The sequence below is a fragment of the Desmodus rotundus genome, chromosome 1, assembly GCF_022682495.2.
Source record: "Desmodus rotundus isolate HL8 chromosome 1, HLdesRot8A.1, whole genome shotgun sequence".
In the NCBI taxonomy this organism is placed as follows: Eukaryota; Metazoa; Chordata; class Mammalia; order Chiroptera; family Phyllostomidae; genus Desmodus; species Desmodus rotundus.
The window spans coordinates 159,205,516-159,226,664 of record NC_071387.1 but is presented as its reverse complement, the minus strand read 5'-3'; the positions used below and the strand labels follow the sequence as shown (position 1 = coordinate 159,226,664).

General features: G+C 37.7%; 1 protein-coding gene across 2 annotated transcripts in view; it reads right to left on the bottom strand.

Annotated features, from left to right (window-relative positions):
• The window catches only part of EDIL3 (EGF like repeats and discoidin domains 3), a 376,589-nt gene that overhangs the window by 182,895 nt on the left and 172,545 nt on the right, over positions 1-21,149 (bottom strand). For both annotated transcript variants that reach the window (XM_024563551.4, XM_024563552.4), the window contains one exon: positions 3,087-3,215. In XM_024563551.4, coding sequence (XP_024419319.1) covers positions 3,087-3,215 — 129 coding nt within the window. The remainder of the gene's footprint in view (positions 1-3,086; positions 3,216-21,149) is intronic.

Sequence of the window (21,149 nt, the reverse complement as noted above, 5' to 3'; positions counted from 1 at the left end):
CATTGATTTCCAATACAGTTTTGATTTGCAAAATCCACAATAAATATTTTGCCTATAATTACTGTTATGAAACTGAACACAAAAGTTGCTACATTAATCTATGAGACGATTACATTTAGCCACTAAGCCCTGGACAGTATTTCTCAAATTTCAGTATGCATGGGAGTAGATGGGGGGTCACTGCAGTTGGTTTGAGGTGGCACCTGATAACCTTCACTTCTAACAAGCTTCCAGGCGATGCTGGTGCATAGCCACACCTTGAGCAGCATGGTTTTAAAGCGTGTTTGTGGCATAAATATATTACCACTGGGACAAACAAACCCCAATATCTAGCAGTTCTTGCAAAGGATTAAACAGGCTACTTTTGCCCTGGCTGCTCTATCTCAGTGGACTGAGCGTGGGTTTGCAAATCAAAGGATCGCTGGTTTGACTCCAGGTCAGGGCACATGCTTGGGCTGCGGGCCAGGTCCCCAGTAGGGGGCAGATGAGGGGCAACCACACACTGATGTTTCTCTGCCTCTCTTTCTCCTTCCTTTACTCTCTCTCTAAAAAGTAAGTAAATAAGTAAATCTTTAAAAAAACAAGAGCTATTTTTGTTTTCCCACACCTAGAAAAGCTCTCAGAGCTCCCAGCACTTCTAAATCTGCCTTTCCAATATATAATCCTTTTCAATTTCATCTATAAAGTGGAAGGCTTGTTAACCTTTGTACAGGAAGCAAGCCACCCATTTAGCTATAATACTCTCCTTGCCTGTGTGAAACAAAGAATCTATCTCTAGTTTAATTCCTCCATTTATATGTCTTCAGTTGAAGAAAGGTCATTTGACTGGCTCAAGGTCACTTATCCAGTAACTGTAAAAGGTCAGGTCTCAAAACCAGATCTCTGATTCCAAATCCAGTTCTTTTCCCTCCATTCTCTGTGGCTTCTAATAGTGATGCACTTCAGAGGATAGGGACCACAAAATCCCAGTTCTGAATTGACGTGCTCAGCCTAGGGCTTTCCATTGCAATTCCTAACATGGGTTTAAGGTTTTGTTGAGGATCAGCTGCTGTTACGGGGGAGGGCTTCTTTGTGCTTCAAAATAAGCCTTGAAATTCAACACAATTATTTGTATTAATGAGCTTATTTGAACATGATGTAAGCTATGAGAGCAAAGATTTGGATTTCTATTGTGTGTGGAGAATGGGGACAAGAATGATTTGTTCTATTTTTCCAAACCTGATCGTTCCGTTGAAAGAACTCACAGGCAGCCAATATGTGGGAGTCGGTTTCACTTGCACGGGGAAAAACACATGAGGACTTGGTGTCTTCAGTGGGACTTCTAGGCTTCTAAAGATAACTGAAACTAAACATTTCTTCACAACATGAAGAAAACAAAGCCCAGAGATGTGAAAACGATTTCACGTTGTTATACAGGTATTATTAACTGGAACTTAGATTTGGAGTTTCTCAACCTCTGGTTTAAGGACCAATCCCAACTTCACACTGACGTCAGCAGGTTGGGATGGAAGGGCTGGTAAATATGAAATGTTTAAGTAGCATTAGGGTCTACACATGCCTTCCAGATACTGCCTTCTTAAGAATTCCTGACAGTAAGAATCTGCCTTTGTGTACGTTTGCCCTCTCCCTTCTGAGAACCTATAACACAGAAAAGAGAAGATTAGGATGATATGACCCTTAAGTGCAATTCCTGACGCTGAACCCTGGGCAGCCGCCCATTCCAGAAATTCTGTTCCCACTGCAAGGGGGACTCCTGTGTGTGGGGGTGCTGCATGCTAGCCACTCTGAATCGAAGAGCTCAAGTTGGGTAGCTGGACCGTCTCCCTCTGGGGACTGCTCTGACATACTGTGTATTTTTGTTAGTAAGTAAGTTAGTAGCACAGTGTTCATGGGATAGAGTGAATGTAAACCAAGTGAAAGGCAACCAGGATTCTGGGCTCCCATCGCTGTCTTTCTGGGGATATGTTGAGGTATTCATGTACGAAGGCTGAACAGTGACACTACAATATGGAAGAATCAGCCTTAGCAACTCAAGACCCAAGCTGAGAAAATCAGCAGCCTCCCAGTTCCTCATTGGTGATCTGAACTCTTAGAGACAATTACAAATGCCAGCTGTAAGGAACACAAATGCCATTTGTCCTTAACAGGCTTCTACAGGAATTCCATAATCTCCTAGTAATGACAAGGCTTCAGAAAAGTATAAAATGCCTCAACGTCTCAGAGCCAGGAGACATACTGTATTCTTTACTGGTGTTTGGGAATCTGGCTCTGGTCCAGCTTTGGCTTACTCCTTCCTGATATCATGGTCTTAACTACCACTATTCAGGGCTCTGATCCTCATACTTCCCACCGTGAGCCATCCATTCCCCCGTACTCCGCCCTCTGATCAACTCCTTATCCCTCCGTCAAGACTCAACAAGTTGTGGCCTCTGTAAGAACCTGCCCTGACAGCATGTAGTCCAATGTGGCCTCCTTGCTTGCTGAACGCTTATGGAAGTTAAAGACCCATACACTCACTTGGCATTTATGTTGAGCTTTACTTTTGAGAAGAAATCATCACACGTAGAAATATTTAATTTAACTTCCCAGGATAAATAAGGATGGGGATAAAAAAGAGAAGTGCAAATACCACATTTGTTGAACTTTCAAAGATTTTCATGCTAAAAATACCAATATGTTAAGATGGAGGAAACTGGCTTATAGATAGGGTGGGGGGGTGTTTTCTTTTCTGGGGATCATCTCTGAACCTAGTTCACAGAATTATATCTGGAAAGCTTGAAGAATGTAATGTCAGGGAATGTATGAAAGAAAGAGACAAGTAACAGTTTAATATAAAGAGAAACATTTCGCAAGTGTAGCTAAACACTAATGGAAAGGACAAAAGATGGATAGCCCCCTACCACAGGGAGGACTGGCCAGTCCAAGAGACCTTGGCTAGGAAGTGGTGTATTCAGTGTGAAAGAAGCAGCCCACGGCCAGGGCTCTTTACTGAAAGATGCTATTATTCTAGTACAAACAAGAATGATAATGGCTTGTACACTTTGCAATCAATAATAATAAAAGCACAATGACCATGGATAACTTACTGTGCTGACAGTGAATCCCATTAAATCCTCGGGGACATTTACAAACATAGCCTATGAATGTGTCCCCTCGATACGCTTCACTTATTTCACACGTCCCTCCATTATGGCATGGATTAGGAATGCAGGGACCTGAAAAACAGAAGAAAAATATCACTGCGTAATGCATATGCTTTAAAGTAGACATTGGGTCAACACTTTGCCATTAACTATTTTATAGAGAAGTGGTACAGGAAATATACTAGCTGTGTGGGATCTGAAGAAGAATGGGTTTGAATCCTAGTTTAACCACTTCCTACCCACGTGGTCTTAAAGGACTTATTTAACGTCTCTGTGCCTTTGCATCACCTTCTGTTATATATCAATACTAATAGAATCTACTGTAAAGGGTAATAATACATATTTCAAAAAGTCATACATATAAAATACTCAGAGCAGTGTCTGACACACACTAAGCATGCCAAGAAATATCAACACTGTGAATTGTTATTAAGATCTTCAAATTTTAAAATATCTTTTGCATGTTTATAAATTAATACTGAATGGTACTTTCTGCAGGTATGAACACCGGGGAGCTTTGTGTCCTGCTGGTGAAAGAATAAACTTGCAAATGACTGTAACCGTGCAAGTCAGGTGACGCGGATGGCTGTTGTGGTGGGTCATACTGAAGAATCATAACTTTTGCTGATCTATACAAAGTAGCTTGTCAAGAGTTGCAAATACAGAGAACAAGGTCTAGTCATCACTTTTAAGCTTTAAGGAAGTAAGTTCACCAGAGTGGCACCTATGATATAGGTGTGGTGCTCAATTTCCTGTGGGCTGAGCAACCAGCCACCAGCACTATGGGGTACAGAGCTGGGCCAGTCCACCCTGACCTGGGCCTCTTCTAATCACATTCTTTGTTCTGGATGTCCCTTTGGTGTGGATGAGGTTTCCTCAAATGGCATGGCAATCTGAGGCCTTTCATATACACTCTTTCTTCCGTTCTTTCCTCCCTTCTGGGGAGCAAGTCTTGTGTCACAGCCTGAAGGGTCATCCCGCTTACTCCTGCTCCCTCTCCCCTTTGTCCCTCACAAGCATTTCCCAATAAATCCTTTGCACCTTTAATTCTTTTGGAAGATGTGAATTGACTCAGGGCAGAATCCAGAATGGACATCGTGAAGATGGGAAAAGACAAGTTTAAGAAAGAAAAAGCTCAAAGCTCACACTGGGCAATGAAGAAAGGCCAAGAAAAATATATAGTGTGTGTACTCTAATTTTGTCATTTTTTAATTGAAGAGAGTAAAACACCTTTGTTAGTCAAAGAGAAATCACTGAAAAGAAAGTTAAGATGTATATGTCAGAGAAAGAAAGCAGGAGTAGTTAAAACCAAGTGTCTGATTTTGTGTGAAGGGATAAATTCCAGAGTTCTGGAGGAAGATCAGTTAAGAAAAATAGCAAATGGTTTTAGTAGAGACGAGAGCGAAGGTGAAAAGTTTGGGCACAAGAAAAGTGATAACCTCAGGCAGCTGGGGGTGCTCTATTGGACAAGTGCAATAGTGAATGGTACTCAAGCATGGATCAACGCCATTTAAAGACTTATGGAAAGAAAAGCATCATATGGTATTTGTTCATCACCACATGGCTTATTTCACTTAGCATAATGCTCTCCAGTTCCATCCCTGCTGTTGCAAAGGGAAGGAACTCCTTGTCTCTCTCTGTTCTGTAGTATTCCATTGTGTAAATGTACCATAGTTTTTTGATCCACTCATTTAATGATGGGCAGTTAGTAAGGACAAATACCATATAATCTCACCTTTAATTGGAACATAATCAACAAAAGAAAAAAGCAAACAAAATATAACCAAAGACGTTGAAATTAAGAACAATCCAAAAATAGCCAGAGATGGGGGACAATGGGGAGAAGGGTTTTAGGGAACTGCTATTAGGGACACATGGACAAAACCAAGGGGGAGGGTGGAAGCAAGGAGGGAGGTGAGTTTGGCTGGGGTGGGGGGGACTATGGGGGAAAAATGCAGACAACTGTAATTGAACAACAATAAAATGCGATAAAAAAATAAGGAAAGGAAATTCACCATGGTCACATTGAGCAGCGCCACAGGACATCAAGGACAGGGACCATTTAGGGGCTGGGCAACACTGTCTTGCATTGAGGCAATAATTTATAACTCTGTTTCTCCAACAGCTGTCTTTGACACTTGGTGTTTTTCAGTTTAAAATTTTGTGAAATTTAACAGTTGAAGAACTGCATAAAGATACGTGCAAAATAAGAAACAACGTGGCAACTCGATAGTGTCTGGATCTTCAGTTCTTGATAAGGCTGACTTTAAAGAGTGAGAAGAAATCCATGCCTCTGTCATGTTCCTCTGGGTTTCTCCACACCAATACATTTACTTAAGTAGGCATTGTTGTGCCGTGCAGTACGTGTCAATCAAACAAACCAACCCCTGCCCTTGAGGTGATACATTGCCAACGATTGGGACAGGAAGAAGGTGCATTACCAATGATCAGTTTTGTAGCAATTTGAATCATTTTCTTCTATTGTTAAGACATTGAATATGTTTTATTTTCAGTTATATATTATATATTGCATGTGGCACATTATATATAGTAGACTATATGTGTTGTGTGTGTGTATATATATAATAGTAGGTTAAATCAGAAAACCTGATCAAACGAAATGCAAATTCCATAGGTAGATTCAGAAAATAGTAAATTGTGTAGCTATTTACATTAAAAATAGTTCTTAAAGTAGATTGTGGTAATAAATATTGTCCCAAAAGTTTTTGAAATTGTTTTCCTCCACATCATTCATGATGCTTCATGTTAAACATTCTGAAAACAGCAAACTAATATATTATGTGTCCATCTCAATACATTTCTGTGTATGTAATTAGATAAAGATTCAGGTTTTTGTCCCTAGTAGATAATAAATTGTCTCCCCCCAAAAGAAGAGATGCATAATGTGCTACAAAACATAACTCTCCTCTATCTTTCTCAATTTCTACTTCCTTCGTCTTTTCAAATGAATTAACATTTGATGATGCCTTACAATCTACAAATTCTTTTCACTTAAATAATCTCATCTATTCCTCACAGTAACCCCATGAGGTAGTTGTCTTTACTATTCTCTTTTATAATTAAAAAAAAAGGAAAGGTCAGAAGGATTTAATAATGGTTCTCAAATAAACATCTATGAGTGACGTATTTAGGTCTCAAACTAAGACTCTGTAGTTCTAAAACAGACATTCCTTAGAGAATTGACTAATTAGGTAGAGAGAATAAAATAAAAGGATACTAGAGTTCTCATTCATCTGTTCGCTTCAAAATAAGAAAAATACACGACTTAATTTTTTATTAACTGGAGATGAAAACTATACATAAACTGCTAAACAAAAAATAAATCTAAATAATTATGGTCAAAGGATTACATAATATCAAACAAATAAGAAGTCCTGGAGATACATACTCCAATCTTTCAATTTTGCCAATGAGGAAACAAAGCCTAATAAGAATTCAGTGATTTCCCTCCCCAAAAAGAGTAGCTACAATGAGGAAAATTGGGTTTAAGGAACTGTATCTCAGAGGAAAAAAGTTATTAAAACCCAAAATGATTAAGCTATTCCTGAGCCCTCAAGAGAGTGATGTAATTTATATGAGAAATAAAAATCTTTTCCATTCTCTTTTCCACAGAGTTGGGTGAGAGAAGGATTAGGGGAAAAAAAAAACTGAACTAATAAGACCTCTGCCAGTTCTTAAAAGCGGTTATAGCTGTGATACCAAGGAAGGTGGTTTATTAAAGTCATTTTGAAGAAGAAGGGGCAAATATGATCTTGGGATAGATGACACTGTTGACCGAAGCCTACTGCATCTTTGGGAAAGTAGAACTTGCCTAGAAGTTGAGGATGAGTTCATCGGTCTGCATAATAAAGGGGAGAGAGTTATTGGGAATGGATGGGGAAGCCCAGGAGAGAAGACCCCTAAAGCAGAGCTGGAAGTAGACTTTAGGAAGAGAGGAGGTCAGGCAGTGTGTTGTGAGGTTGTAATACATCAAGAAAAGTGGCTAGTAACAAATCGTGATGTCTACATTTCAAGCTGACATTGTTTGCACAGCTATTATGTGAACTGTTCTGCTGGAGTGTCCAAATCTACATCCAAGTCTGCTAGACACAGACCTGTGTGTGGCATTTAGAAAAAGTGCTATGCTATTCCCTGGCTCATTCTGGCAGAAGGGAGGGTGTTACAGCACAAGACACTAAGGTATTCAAGAACCCACGGCTACAGGAACCTGAAGCCAGAGTTGACAGAAGCATCTAAAGTCCTAGACACTCTAGGTAATTCCTGAGGGCAGAGAGGAAGCCTGTCCAGCAATCTGGGTGCTGCCTTGGAATGCCTCCAGGATTCCCAAGGATGTGAGTTAGAGAGCTGGAGCTCATTTTATTTACACCCCAAAGGACATCATGACCTCAGCTGACCCCTGGGTCTCAGAAAAGAGATTACCTATTACAGAGGCTGTGACTGCTGAATTTTTCTTACCCCAAAATATTTGGTGGTTTTCATTTACAGGGTGAGGACGAAGAAAGGCACATGGAACAAGGATTTAATGTCTGGAGTGCCTCGAATGCTAGGCAACATGAAATATACATAGAGTGTTCTTTATAATGCTCCGTAAGAATGTATCTTTTTAAAAATATATCTTTGATTTCAAGGAAAAAATACAGCCTCGCCTCAGAGAAGTTAAGTAACATGTCTAACTGGAAAATCTAAGATTTAACACAATCTGCCCGACTGCAAATCTGCATGCTTCCCATTAAAACTCACTCCTTGCCACGCTGAAAATCTGTGTACTTATTTATATGTTAGTCTTGACAGATGCAAACAGAACCAGCATGAATTCACTGAGCATATTCTTATAAATAACACAGTACTCCAAAGACTCCCTAAATGGAAACATTTCAGAGTATTTTCAGCAAGGGGTCAAGGTGTATTAGATGTATGAATACAGATAGGTGCTGATTTGCTAATGGTACTCTAGTTCACTTATGTTTAAAATTAACTGTGAGACATGAGTATCTCCCCAATATTACTGTATAACAGAATATTTTGTATGCATAGAGTGTTGCTCATACTGTGGGGATAGGGAGAAATAAACCCTGTCCAACATGCGGGCTTTATTTTCTTGTTTTTGTCTCCATACTTGGACTGTGGGCTGATACTATATGCCTTTACTCTTTTAGAGTACTCGTGGTAGAGTGTTAAAATTAGTGGCTACATGTTGCTTTTCCCCCTTAGATGGTAAATTCCCTATAGGAAAACTCATGGTCAGGAAACAGTAGGCATTTGATACATTTTGAATAAGCAAGGGTAAGGAAATAAAGAGTTATAATTATTATATCTTTTGTCTAAACCACATTCAAGTTCAGGTTTCTAAACTGCAAGTATCCTTTGGCTTTTCACTCAGTAACGAATTGGGATACTTTCTGTAACTTTTCTGTAAGCATTCTGTAAGCTTTCGAGATTCAAGTCCTTAAAATTTATAATTAAGTTCCAATGTTTTTCTCTCTAATACACTTTAAGCTTCGAGAGTATTACATCCGTAATAGCATCGCAGCTGTAAATAACAGGTCACTGGACTGTGCGCTTTTGCATAAGAATACATATCTCATAACTCCTTGGCAAATGTATAGTCAAGAAAAACATAATAATGCTTATCCCCATTAATTGTGTTTTAGTCTCCTAACTTAACAATTCCTGTTTAAATAAAGACATTCACTTATAGCACTAACAACATGAAATAATCAGAATGCAAGTTTGTACATAAAGATAACATAATAAGTCTAACCCAAAGTATCAACTCACAAAATTTATTTGGTATACAGAAAGGTTCTTTATGTTAAACTGAAACATTTAAGACACATTACAGTGTTCAGGTTTCTCTCTCCAAGTGATAAGTGGGCTAATTACATGAGAATTAAAGATCTTAGGAAATTCTTATTAATTTTTGTCTTCCCCCCACCTAAAAATCTTCTCCATTTTGATACTGAAGGTATTATTTTAAGGTCTTTCCTGGCACACTGATAAATCATAATCACATATGGCTTACACTGTTGCTTGTATTGTGAGTACAGTAGAGAAACTGACCCTGACCCTGTTCAACATAGAAGTTGTTTTTGTTTTCTTTCTAAGTTCAGGTTACATATCATTTATTCATTAGGCACCTATTATGTGCTGAATACTCTGCTAGTAATGCGTGATGAATGCTTTAAATGGAATTAAGTTGTTAGCAGCTGGAAGAATAAGCTTACAATACAAGAAAATACTTAGTTATCCAGTTTCTGTACCTCATTTTTAAAGGTAATTTAAATGGCTACCCTTTACCGTGAATATACAATGCTCAGAATTAATATACTTTTTTTGTTTATGGAATGATCTCTGAAAATTTCGTTCTAGAATTCCATTAGTTAAAATATTAGTAAATGTTTGTAACATGGCTACATTCTTAACTGTTGCAAACAAAACTTTGGTGTATCTGGGGCAGCTTATGTCTTTTCTGTAACATGTCAACATATCCCTATATGAAACATAGATATCTTCAAAAGCAATGCCATAGCAGTGCAAGATTTGAAAACAAGTATTAACAACCACTTAGAGCTCGTAAAAGCAGAAAATATGACAGACAACGGCAATTTCAATTGCTTTCCATTTCAAAAGTCTCTTTTTAATAGTTTGCTTTCTTTTGGTATTACAGGTATACAAAAGAAATCTACGGAGTAGTAATTATGAGCTTCAGTTCTAATTAGTACTCATAAAAGTCCAATTATCTGATTAGACAACACTTGGTAATATCACTCTTAACATTGAAAGTATAAGTGGACTTTCAAGATACAAGAAGCTTCAGGGTGTTTTAAAATCAATAATGCCGTAATACTTTTGTAGGTGATCTTTAAGTAGCTCCTCACACAATGGGGGCAGCCTATGATCGATATTAATGAACAACTGAATTCGACAGCATGCTTCCCAGGCATTTTTATGCAGGTTCATATAAGTATGTCAACAAGATTAATTGCTCACAAAAGCGGTAGATCTATACGGCTTGCTGCTATTCTGCGCCTCTTCTCATTGTTCCAGCAGTAGAGAGCTGAAGGCGCTCCCATACAGGTAATACTGTTAGCTTTTCACGCATTTAGACTATGCTCCAAATCATGAATTCTTTATAGTGTGTGTTATAAGAAGAAAATAGGTTAAGACTCTCCTGTGAGTATGTGTACACAGACTTCGTCAATTTTACAGATTGTGCCCACAAAACGGTGGTAGTCAGATATTAAAAACGAATGTACGTTGTTATGTAATAAGGACGTGCCGATGAGGCAACTGGAAGAGCCGGTTTTAGTTGTTCTAGCAGTACAATGAGATAAAAATAGTTACGACCTGAAAGTTCACCCCAAATGCTGGTCTTAAGGTTACATTGAAGTTCTCATATTATAGTGATGGTTTTATATTGAATAAGTTTTAAACATTTGGTGGTTGCCATTTTGAACCACTGCTATTCTATTTTAAAACCAGTTGAAAAAAAATTAGTTTGACAACATTCTTATAATTGATGCTTTCAAACCAGTTTTTATACTAGTCCTTCCTCTTCCTCCTCCTCCTCCTCCTCCTATTCTTTCTCCTCCCCTCTACCCTCTTTCTGCCTTTAAAATGTGCAGGGCAAATTCAGCCATTTGAGGAGGAACAATGTCTATGCCTATTTAGTATACATATAGAGGGAGGTAAACTATAAATACACATTTAAAACATTTAATTTTAGAAAAGAATCAGCAGATTCGACAAATTATTCTTTGAATATAAAAATATTTGAATAGAATATGAAATTGAAACCTGGGGCTAAACAGAGATTTTTTAAATACCTACCCATAAGTGTTCTCCTCAAGAATTAAGAGCAGACTCTACATATAATAGGCTATAGAATGGCACTGAGAGGAGGAAAGGCTAAAAAGGTGTTTTAGAGGCCCTGTATTAGTTTTCCAGGGATGCTATAATAAAACCCCACAAATGTGGCTTCAAGCAACAAAAATTTATTCTCTTACAAGTCTGGAGGCCTAAAGTCTGAAATCAAGGTACCCTCAGGGCCACCCTCCCTCTGAAGGCTCTGGGGAAAAACCTTCCCCGGTCTTTTCAAGCTTCTGGTGGCTAGTGGCCTTCCATGGCTGGTACCAGCATAACTCCAATCTCTGCCTCCATCTTCACATGCTTCTTTCCTTATAAGTAAACCAGACACTGGCTAGGGCTCAACCTTACCCATAAAATGATTTCATCTCCAGATCTTTAATTATTTACCCCTGGAAAGCTCCTGTGATGGACTGAATTGTGTTTTCCCCAAATTCATATGTTGAAACCCTAACCCCCAGTACTTCAAAATGTGACTCTATTTGGAGGCAGGGCCTTTAAAAAGGTAATCAAGGTAATGAGACCATGTGAATGGGCCCTGAAAAAAAAATACAATTTATCTTATAAGAGGAAGAAATTTGTACACAACAAAAGAGGCACCAGCGATGTGCACACCCAGGGGAAAGGCCATGTGAGGACAAAATAAAAGGTTGGCTGTCTACTGCCCTCCTGAAAGGTTGTTCAGGAGAACAACCTGCCTGCATTTTGATCCCCAGGCTGGGCTATTTTGCTACGGCAGCTCTGGCAAACTAACACTTATGTCCAAATGAGGTCACATTCTGGTTCCTTGTAGACATGAATTTTGGAGAAGTACTATTCAAACCACAATAGTCCCCAAGTAGTTTTTTCTCTTTTTTTAATAGCAATGGAGTTCACTCACGAAAGCAGAGCCCTCATTTATCGTTGGTTGGCTGGCAGAGCACTCATAGTATCAACAATTACACCCTAGTTCAAACTAATTCCACTTGGCTCTCATCACAGAGAGTGGTAAATACATTTTTAGGGAAAAATATGTGTAGAGTAAACGGAGGCAGTCTGGTTTCCTCACCCAGATGTCTGGGGAACTAAGATAGGCTGTGTTTTCACAGCCTTGAGACTGGGCCCGATAAATGGTTCCCGTAACACTGAGTGGGCTCGCATGCACAGAATCTCGCTGTTCTACAATGTATTGTGGCACCCTGCCGGCTTTGTCTTTATCTAGTATATAAGAGAATTAGGGGCTTCCCGCTGGGGGACAGGTGACATCCAGAGACACACAGTGACACGCAGGGGGACCCTGCAGCATGTGTGGCTCACCCACATCTGAATAAAGGCATGTCAAGCACCCTCATGGCTCTGTGAATTTTCTTCTGTTTGCTCGAACATGTATGGCCTTGAACGGTCTCAAGACTATGTGTGTCTCTGTGTGTGTAGTCTTTATATATATAGTCTTTATGTGAATAAATAAATATATATATATATATATATACAAAGCTTTGGAGATCAGAGAGCATTTTAAATTTAAAGCAATGCCTAGGAAGAGGGCCAAACAGCCTACTTAGGTGGCACCCTGGATGATCAGGCACTGCAAGATAAAAGGAAATGTGAAGAAAGAACATAGATTTCCTGGGGTTAATTGTTATTCACTTAAAACTTCTGTTTAGAGTTGGGCTTGCCAATGGCAGTGGGTTATTTAGGTAGACAGCCAGCATTCTGAGAAAGTCTTCATATGGGCTATTTCCATGAACACATGTAATTATTTCAGTTACATTAGCTGGTACATTTTCTTTTCCCAATAAATAAATGGATTATTAAACATTAGTATAGCTTAATATAACAACAGGAGCTATCATTTTTCAAAGTGGTAAGTAATGCTATAGCTGCGTCTTATCATGGAGCACAGTCTCCCCATCTCCGCCATGGCCATTCATCTCTCTCACCGCGGCCAAAACAAACTTCCTAAACCACCACGTGCATAATGGAAATGTTCAGCTCTGAATGTTTTATTACCCAAATGGCAATCTGTCTCATTACTCTGCAGTTACAATGCATACACATTTTGTTAATCCTCCAGAACATGCTGTCTATTTTGGGGCATCTTTTAGCTAACGGATGGGATTTGCTGACTGAGTGATTGGGGGGTATTATTGTCCAAGAGCACCATGTGGCAAACACAAGACAAAGATGATCTTTCCCTTTTATTTTTTCTAAGACAAAGGAAACTAAATCTGATATAATATGTCTGTGAACATTAAGGATAGTTATGAAAGGCCTTGTTGAAACTAATAAATGCCATATGGAACTGAGTAATTATTTATTGTTGAAATTAGTAATATAAGGCCCATGTGCATCTTTAAATCTTGGGTGAATGGGCTTAACACTCCCCAAATTTAAAAAAATGTGGATATCAAAAATGAAAGCTATCATGATAATCAGTATCATCCTTTTGTTTTTGCAGATGGCCACTAAAATAAGAGTAATGATTTCCCTGTGAAAATTCCTGTGAAACTTCAGAAACCATAAATACAATTTAAACTAACTGATAAAACAGACACTCAATAATTTTTTAATCAATCTGTGAAAAAAGACTCTATCTGCTTCTAGTAATTGTAGGAAACCAGCTCTGGTTACCTGTGTAACAATTTCTCTCTAACTCTTCACAAGGCCCTCTTTAATCAAGGAGCTGTTTGCAAACAGAACTCTGCAAATCACTTGTTTGAGAGGTGCATCTGTCAGATCTCACATGCCATGGATGGCGAAATACAATTCAAGCTTGAGAATATACACCAGCAGGTGGTACAAATAAGATATCCAAGTTTGCCATTAGCTACCATGGCTCGTTTCCTCTACTACACGCCTATAGGATGGTGCATAGATTAAAGACAGAGCAGAGACCAATGTTTTCCATGTGTATAATAATAAGCAAATATCTGAGTCCAAGTGTCAGGAGCATTAAGCAATTTTCCTGTTCCACACGGTGTCTCTAAACAGCTACAGAATTTCCATGCTCTTCATCAATCTTTCTCTGACAGCTCTTCACCTTTTCCAGGCTCCTACTGAACAAGCTGCCTGACTGCAAGATTAGCATCTCAGCATCTCAGCATCTCACTGTACACTGCTTCCTCCTCTAATGATTTCATGGGCCTCTTTTGTTCCCTAATAAACTAAGTGTGCTCCGGAACCCCTACTCCTTACATTTTTATAGCCCCGTAGACAATGATACATGAAAATGCTAGATACTTTGATATTGCTTCATAAATGTATGATGATTGAGTGAAAATTATTATTAATTTTAGAAATATCAGCATGAAAATCCAAACTACTACTCGTAGTCTATAACAAAAACCTGAAGTTTAATGATTAGATGCATTTTCACCTGTAGCCTTTCTTATTCACATGTGGCAGTTTTCGATGATCCAACATAAGCTTCGGACCAAGTCTGATTTTCTTCGCTGAATGTTGTGGCAATTTGTGAAATATCAGATTGTGGGTGAATCTTATAATCACACATAGGTGTTAACAAAAATGGTGCACTATTTCTACAACATTACAGCTCTTTCTCTTGAAGTTTAGGATAGCAGTTTTAATTTTGAAGGCAGTGACAAAAAGTTGGGGTAATAATTGCTGTTTTTACTTTTGGAATCTGCCCTCTGTGACTGCATCTTACTATGAAACAGAGACATCCCCATAGGAGATGTTCCAGCTGCACTCAGATGGGAAGAGTGCTTACCCAGACTTCCCAGCTGAGGACACTGGGAGCACAGCTGGACAGGCAAATTACTGTTGGGATGGCTTCTTCAGATACTGCATGTGGCTTCTTTGTGGCAGACTTGAGAAAGCATAAAACAAAGCAGGCATGGATTCTGGCCAGCTGGCCATCTGTTCCCTTACCCACTGTGATAATTTGGTCATGTAGAATTTTGTTAAGTGAGCATTAAGTAATGACCATGTCAAACAGAGTACATAATGAATGCTTCTTAGTCACTGATGAAAGCTTATGGGATGCTTGCCCAAACACAGAACAGGTTACCAACACACAACAAGAATTTAAAAAGAGAAGAGCAATGAAATACATACAAAACAGCAACATTTCACTACTTTTCCCTTTTTACTTTTGATCATTTTCATCTGCTTCAAACCGATGACGTAGATCTCATAAGGAAGCTAAGTAATACCACAATTTATACTATCCCATTATGCATGTATCAATTTATACTGGGAAAGTAAGGAATAATCTTAAAACTAAGGAGATAGGTGAAGGGTTTTACCATCTTGACCTGAACTGAAGCATTTGATTATAATCATTTTCAGCAAGGTTTTCCAAATAAGTCCCCATAATAACACCAAGTAATCACCGATTGAACAAAATATTATACTTTCTGTTGGCTTTTTAAAAGATCAATTGAAGTATCTTATTCTGAGAAAGCAGCTTTTCCATCATAAACAACAATTACTGAAGTTTTTAATCCCTTAAGTGGTAGTGACATACTCAATAACTCTTTATTTGGACAGTCTCTTACTGCCTGGAATTCCAAAGTCCATAATTTGAACTAATATTGCATGACCAAAGTTACCTCTACTGTTCACAAGAATGAACCAAAATCTTGCAGCTGAAAACCTGTCATCTTATCATCCTTTCGTCTAAAGAGATAATTTCTATTCCTAGGATTCTACTCATATGCTTCCCCATTTCAAGATGCCTTTCTTTCCCCAATTTCTTTCAAATCTCCATTTCCTTCCAAAGACTGCCCTAAGATTCATATCCTCCATTAACTCTTCCCTGTCACTTATACTTATTCTCTTCAACAGTTTTCTGTTTTCTCTATTGCAGTCAATGTTCATCCATTCATTCATCCACTCATTCACATAATCATTCATTTAACATTTCAATCTCTTATTCCAGGCACAGTGATAAATATACGAGAAATAAATAGTAAGCAAAACAGATATTCTTCCTGCTGTCATGTAACTGGAGCAAGTGGATGGACTGACAAAAACCAAATAATCACATAAAGAAATGTAATTGTTTAATGAATCCTGAGGGAAAGATATACTGTATCCTGAGAACCTCCTAGTAGGAGGTTCCCTGAGAAAATTAAGCCTAAGCTAAGAGCTACAAATCAGTAAGAGATACGCTCATAGGTCTGTGGAAGAAGAAGCAGGACAAGAATAATGGTCTTGGTGAAGGCCAATGTAGCTGGAATAGGCAGAGTAAAGACAAAGATAGACTGGGACCAGATCAAGCTGACTGTCATATGTCATGTACAAAAAAAAGGCTTTATGGCAAACAGAGTGGTGCAAAATAGGCTTACAGTTGTTCATATGAAAAATAATACAATAATAAATAATAATACAAGAATAAACTGTGTTTTGTGTTCTCACAACTGTAAACCTACTTTTGCCTCATTCTCTATATTAACACGGTTAAGCAACAGGATAATAGGAACTGAAGTTTTAATTTTAAAGATAATTCTGTGTGATGTACAGACAATATTTTAAAAAGGATCAATATAGATGACAGTAGACCAGTTAACAGTCATCAGTCTAGTCCAGCTGAAGCATGGAAGGAAACCTGGATTAGAATCGTGGGCTGGTAGGTAATAGATAGAAGTAGACAGGATTAAGAAATAAAGGCCAAGAAACCTATTAGGTTTCTAGATTTCACATCACACTGGATGAATGTTGGTGCCCTTCCCTGAGACAAAAATACTGGCATAGGTTCTAGATTGGGAATGAAGATCATGAATCAGTTTTAGGATCTATTATTCAAGAGGAAATATCAGGAAGGCTGAAGAGAGTGGCCTAGAGATATAAATGTCAGTGTCCTTGGGTATAGGTGAAAAGTAATGGGATATGGAGGTAGTTGCCTACTGAAAGACTAGAGATAATGCAGAGAATTCATGACCTGGACTCAAAAAATGCCGTCATTTAATGGACAGATAGAAAGTGCAATGGGCCAGTGAAAGCAGGAACCAAAGCAGTTGGAAAAAATAATTAGCAAGAAAGTGAAATAATTGTAGCACTAAACATATTGCTTGGTATTATTAGTAAACTGTTTCACATGTATGTATTTTATCATTCTGAATAGATTTTGAAGTCCCAAAACATGGGGTTTCTATTTTATATTATGTTTACTATTCACCCTGCTTTTATATACCTCCAAACACACAACAAATACTTGCTGGATGGATGAAAAATGCTCAAAATGGTCACAACCTCATGTACTGAACATACTGGCAATTTACATTAGGAAACTGTTCTCCCTTAAGTGACACTATTTTATACCAAAAGAACATTCTGGTTGATCCTTTTACTTTATCTAAGAAGTCACTTTTATATACCTAAAGCAAAAGCCAACTTAGAGAAACTGCCAACACTTTTTGCTTCCAAAAGAAAGCTTATTTTGCAATAGGAGTAACATTTTTCAACAACCTCAATCCCCTTGGAATCTATGAGGAGAAAAGGAAAAACAGAGAGAACAATAAAAGGAATATGAATATAAAGACAGAAAACAATGTGTTGAGAAAAATATAGCTATTTTCAGATTTACTTAAAGTCTTTTGGCTGTTTTTTCCCCCATGATTTATCTCTCTGGTGCTACTCTCAAGATGTGCTGTCATTTTACTAACTTCAGAAGTCCCCTTGTTTAAGTACAGGTCACAAACTGGTTCCTGTATGAACATTCTGACTAGAGAACCTACCACAGTTCACCTATTAGGGATAAGCATTATGTTGGTGAATAAAAAATCACACACACAAAAAGCCTTTTAGAAATAATAATATCCCATTTTATGTAAAGTACTTGTCTGTATGTTTCCTAGTAGACATGCAAATGTGATAAGTAAATATTTAAGAAATTAGGATGTCCACTTAAAAATGTGGATAACAATTTAGTATCATGCAAACCCAATTAAAAGTGTTGAGCTATTAAACACAATTCACTTTCTAACCCATGAAAGTATTTAACATATGTAACACAGATTTGCATTACTATAAAAATCTTTATTTCCACTTTCCAGCATTATGCATTTAAATATTTAAATTCCATATTACAGTAGTCACATGAATATACATGGGAACTTTTTAGTTATGGAACTGTGGCCATCGCTGTTCCCTAGAAAGGAAACAGTGGTAAAATCTGTGGTGAATTTTGTTAAAGATTGACTATAGTTCCCAAAATGGCAAGGCTTCCTTCACAAAAGTTATTAGATGTTCAAGTCCCCCTCAGCTGGATGATGATAATAAAAATAATTATTCCACTTTAATATCACTGTCTTAGGACTCTGACTGACACTGGATTTAATACTATATAGAATTTGGTCATAAAGTCATTAAAAGAAGTGGCAATAATCCATGTTCGACTGCACTGTGATTTAATATTTATAGTGCTTTCATGATCCAAATAAAGTATGCTGATTAAAATGATCAGGATGTCGCCATCTGGATGGACACAAAAGCTGAGGTTCACATCTTCATTACAAAATGCCTCAGGTTACGTCCAACACAATTTCCATTAGGTGAAATATTAGAGTACAGAGAAATTGTATTCAGTAGAGAAGTCTTTAGTTAATAAATGAAAACTTTAAATAATTAATTAGAGCTGTTATTACCAATATGCTATATAAATGGAGAAGGTTTGAAATTTAAATATAAGTGTTCATTCTCTAAGATCAGCTTATCAATTACAAAAGATTTTGAGAGTAAGCAACAATATACTAAAAGTGACAGAATGGGTGGTTGCTATTTGGTCAATATAGCACAGCTTTGAGTGTGAATTTTTTTTCCTGCAAAAAGCCCTTTAAAATAAATTATGCCTCTCACTGAAGTAGTTTACAAACAATGAAGCAGAGATTTATGATTGGCTATTTAGTTCTAAAAAAGTTAGTTGTAAATATATAGACATTGTAATTTCCAAAGAAGCAGCTGAACAATATCTTCTCATTATTGCACAAGACACAATGGTACTTTGATAGGAAGGATGTGTTGGATTCTAAGGGAAGGTTGTCAAACCACTAACTTACCTCTAACTTGGGTATTCAAAGATAACCATATTGTTCAACATTAAATATCTTCTGGGTATAGTTCCCCCCATAACTGAAATAGGAGTTTTATTACAACTGCTTTAGCATATTTGTGGATAAAAGGATTTGATCATGCTTTATGTGATAGAACTAGAGGGCTCAAAATTTTCTTTGAATTATGTGCTAGAGGAAAACCTGAAATCTCAAGCAGAATCTTAGCTCTTTCCACAGAAGCTACCTTAGTTCACCTTTGGGTTGAAAAGCACAGTCTTTGATTTAGACACTTATGCTCATCAGGCCTCTCAATTTCCCCAAGTGGATGTCCTTCCTACCTCTGCCTAGGCTGCCCCTTGGAGCATAAGGGTATATATGCTTTTACCTGCATCCAACTCATTAGGAAATGCTGTTAGCTCTACCTCCAAAATGCTGAGTGGTTATAATTCCAGGAAACATGGATTAATACTCACAAAAACTGATTGATTGATATTGCACTGCAAAACAATGAAATGATTTGGGTCTACACGGCCCCTGTTGCTATATCAAACATGGCAATCAGGCTTCCACTTCAGGAAATTTGCATTGGCTGTTCCCACTACCTAAGAAGCTATTCTGTTACTTTTGTTGCTATCAAGCCTTTAACCAAATTTGTCTTATCAAACCTTTGCTCAAAAGAATGTTACCCATTTACTACTCAAAATTGCAAACCATACCTTCAACCCCAATATTCCTATCTCTCCCTTACTGTGATTTTGCTTTCTCAATAGCATTTATCACCTTCTAATATAACATAATTGTTTTGTATTCATTTACTGGTTTTCTTTATTTGTTAGAGAGAACTCCTGCTAGAATGTAAGCTCCATGAGGACACGGAACTTTGTTTTGCTCACTGATATATCCCAACTGCCTGACAAGAAAGAACTCACTCATCTTTGTGGACAGAATATAATTCTGCATTTTAATGGCTACATTTTACAAGGCCTCATCAGGCACTGAAATATTAAACTTACTAAACACTGATCGAAAACTGATTTATCCCTGAACTATGTCTGAATATCAACTACCCATGCACATAAGATCATTTTGATACAGAAATGCTTTATAGGATCATATTTTGCTTTAATCCTATTGATCTGCATAAAAAGATTTAGAAAAACACCCTGCTTTATTTACTATTGAGTTATGTTATCCAGTACCCAAGAAGCAGTATCTCTGAACTTGAGACAAAGAATGGTTCTCTTTCTCATGAGATCTCATTTATTCTAAAATGGCCACTTGAACTTATGATCATTCAGTCTTCAGAAACTCATTAAACAGATGCTAGGTGCCAGGCACTGAGTTCAGCGAATATCAAAATGCAATCAATGGCCTCAAGAATCTCATATGACAATAAAGATTATAGGCAAGTAAATAGAAGAGTTTAATATAATGAAATAAGTGCTAATGCAAGGCAAGTACAGAAGGTATGAGGAATATCTAACCTAATACTGGGGACTCAGTTACGACATCCTGCAATAATTGCCATCCAACATTGAGCTCTACAGGATAAATAGACGTTGGCCAATATGGAAGGTCAGTTACTGCCATCCAGGCAGAGGAGGGTTATATGATGTAATGAGCACTCAAAGCATGGCTAGTTTGTAGAACTGAAGCAAATGCAATATAACTGCAACCTGCAGTGCAAGAAAAAAACTGTCAGTAGAGAAAGAGATTAGCAGTGACTGATTATGACCAGCCAGATTAGGAATTTAGACTTTATCCTGAAGGTAATGGGAAATTATTTAGGAGTTTTAAGCAAAGAATGATGGGATGTAAAGGATTAGCTATTTTTTGAGTTACTGGAGGATGGTTTCTATTTCTGAAATATGTATTTGTCTCATTAGTAGAACAGATAGTGGGAGGTGATGTGATAGAAAAGGAAGCAGAAGCATTTTAAATAGCATCTAGTGGGGTATAAGAGCCATCTAAGTAGGAAATCAGGGGTTTGGAGGTAGTGTTGATGTTCAGATGGTGTTAAAGACAAGGAAACTGTAATGGTCCCACTCTGCGTGGTGTGACATTTCTTCTGTTGTGCTCAGCAGAAAAGGATGGTGCAAACACTCAATACAAAGATAGAAGTTTT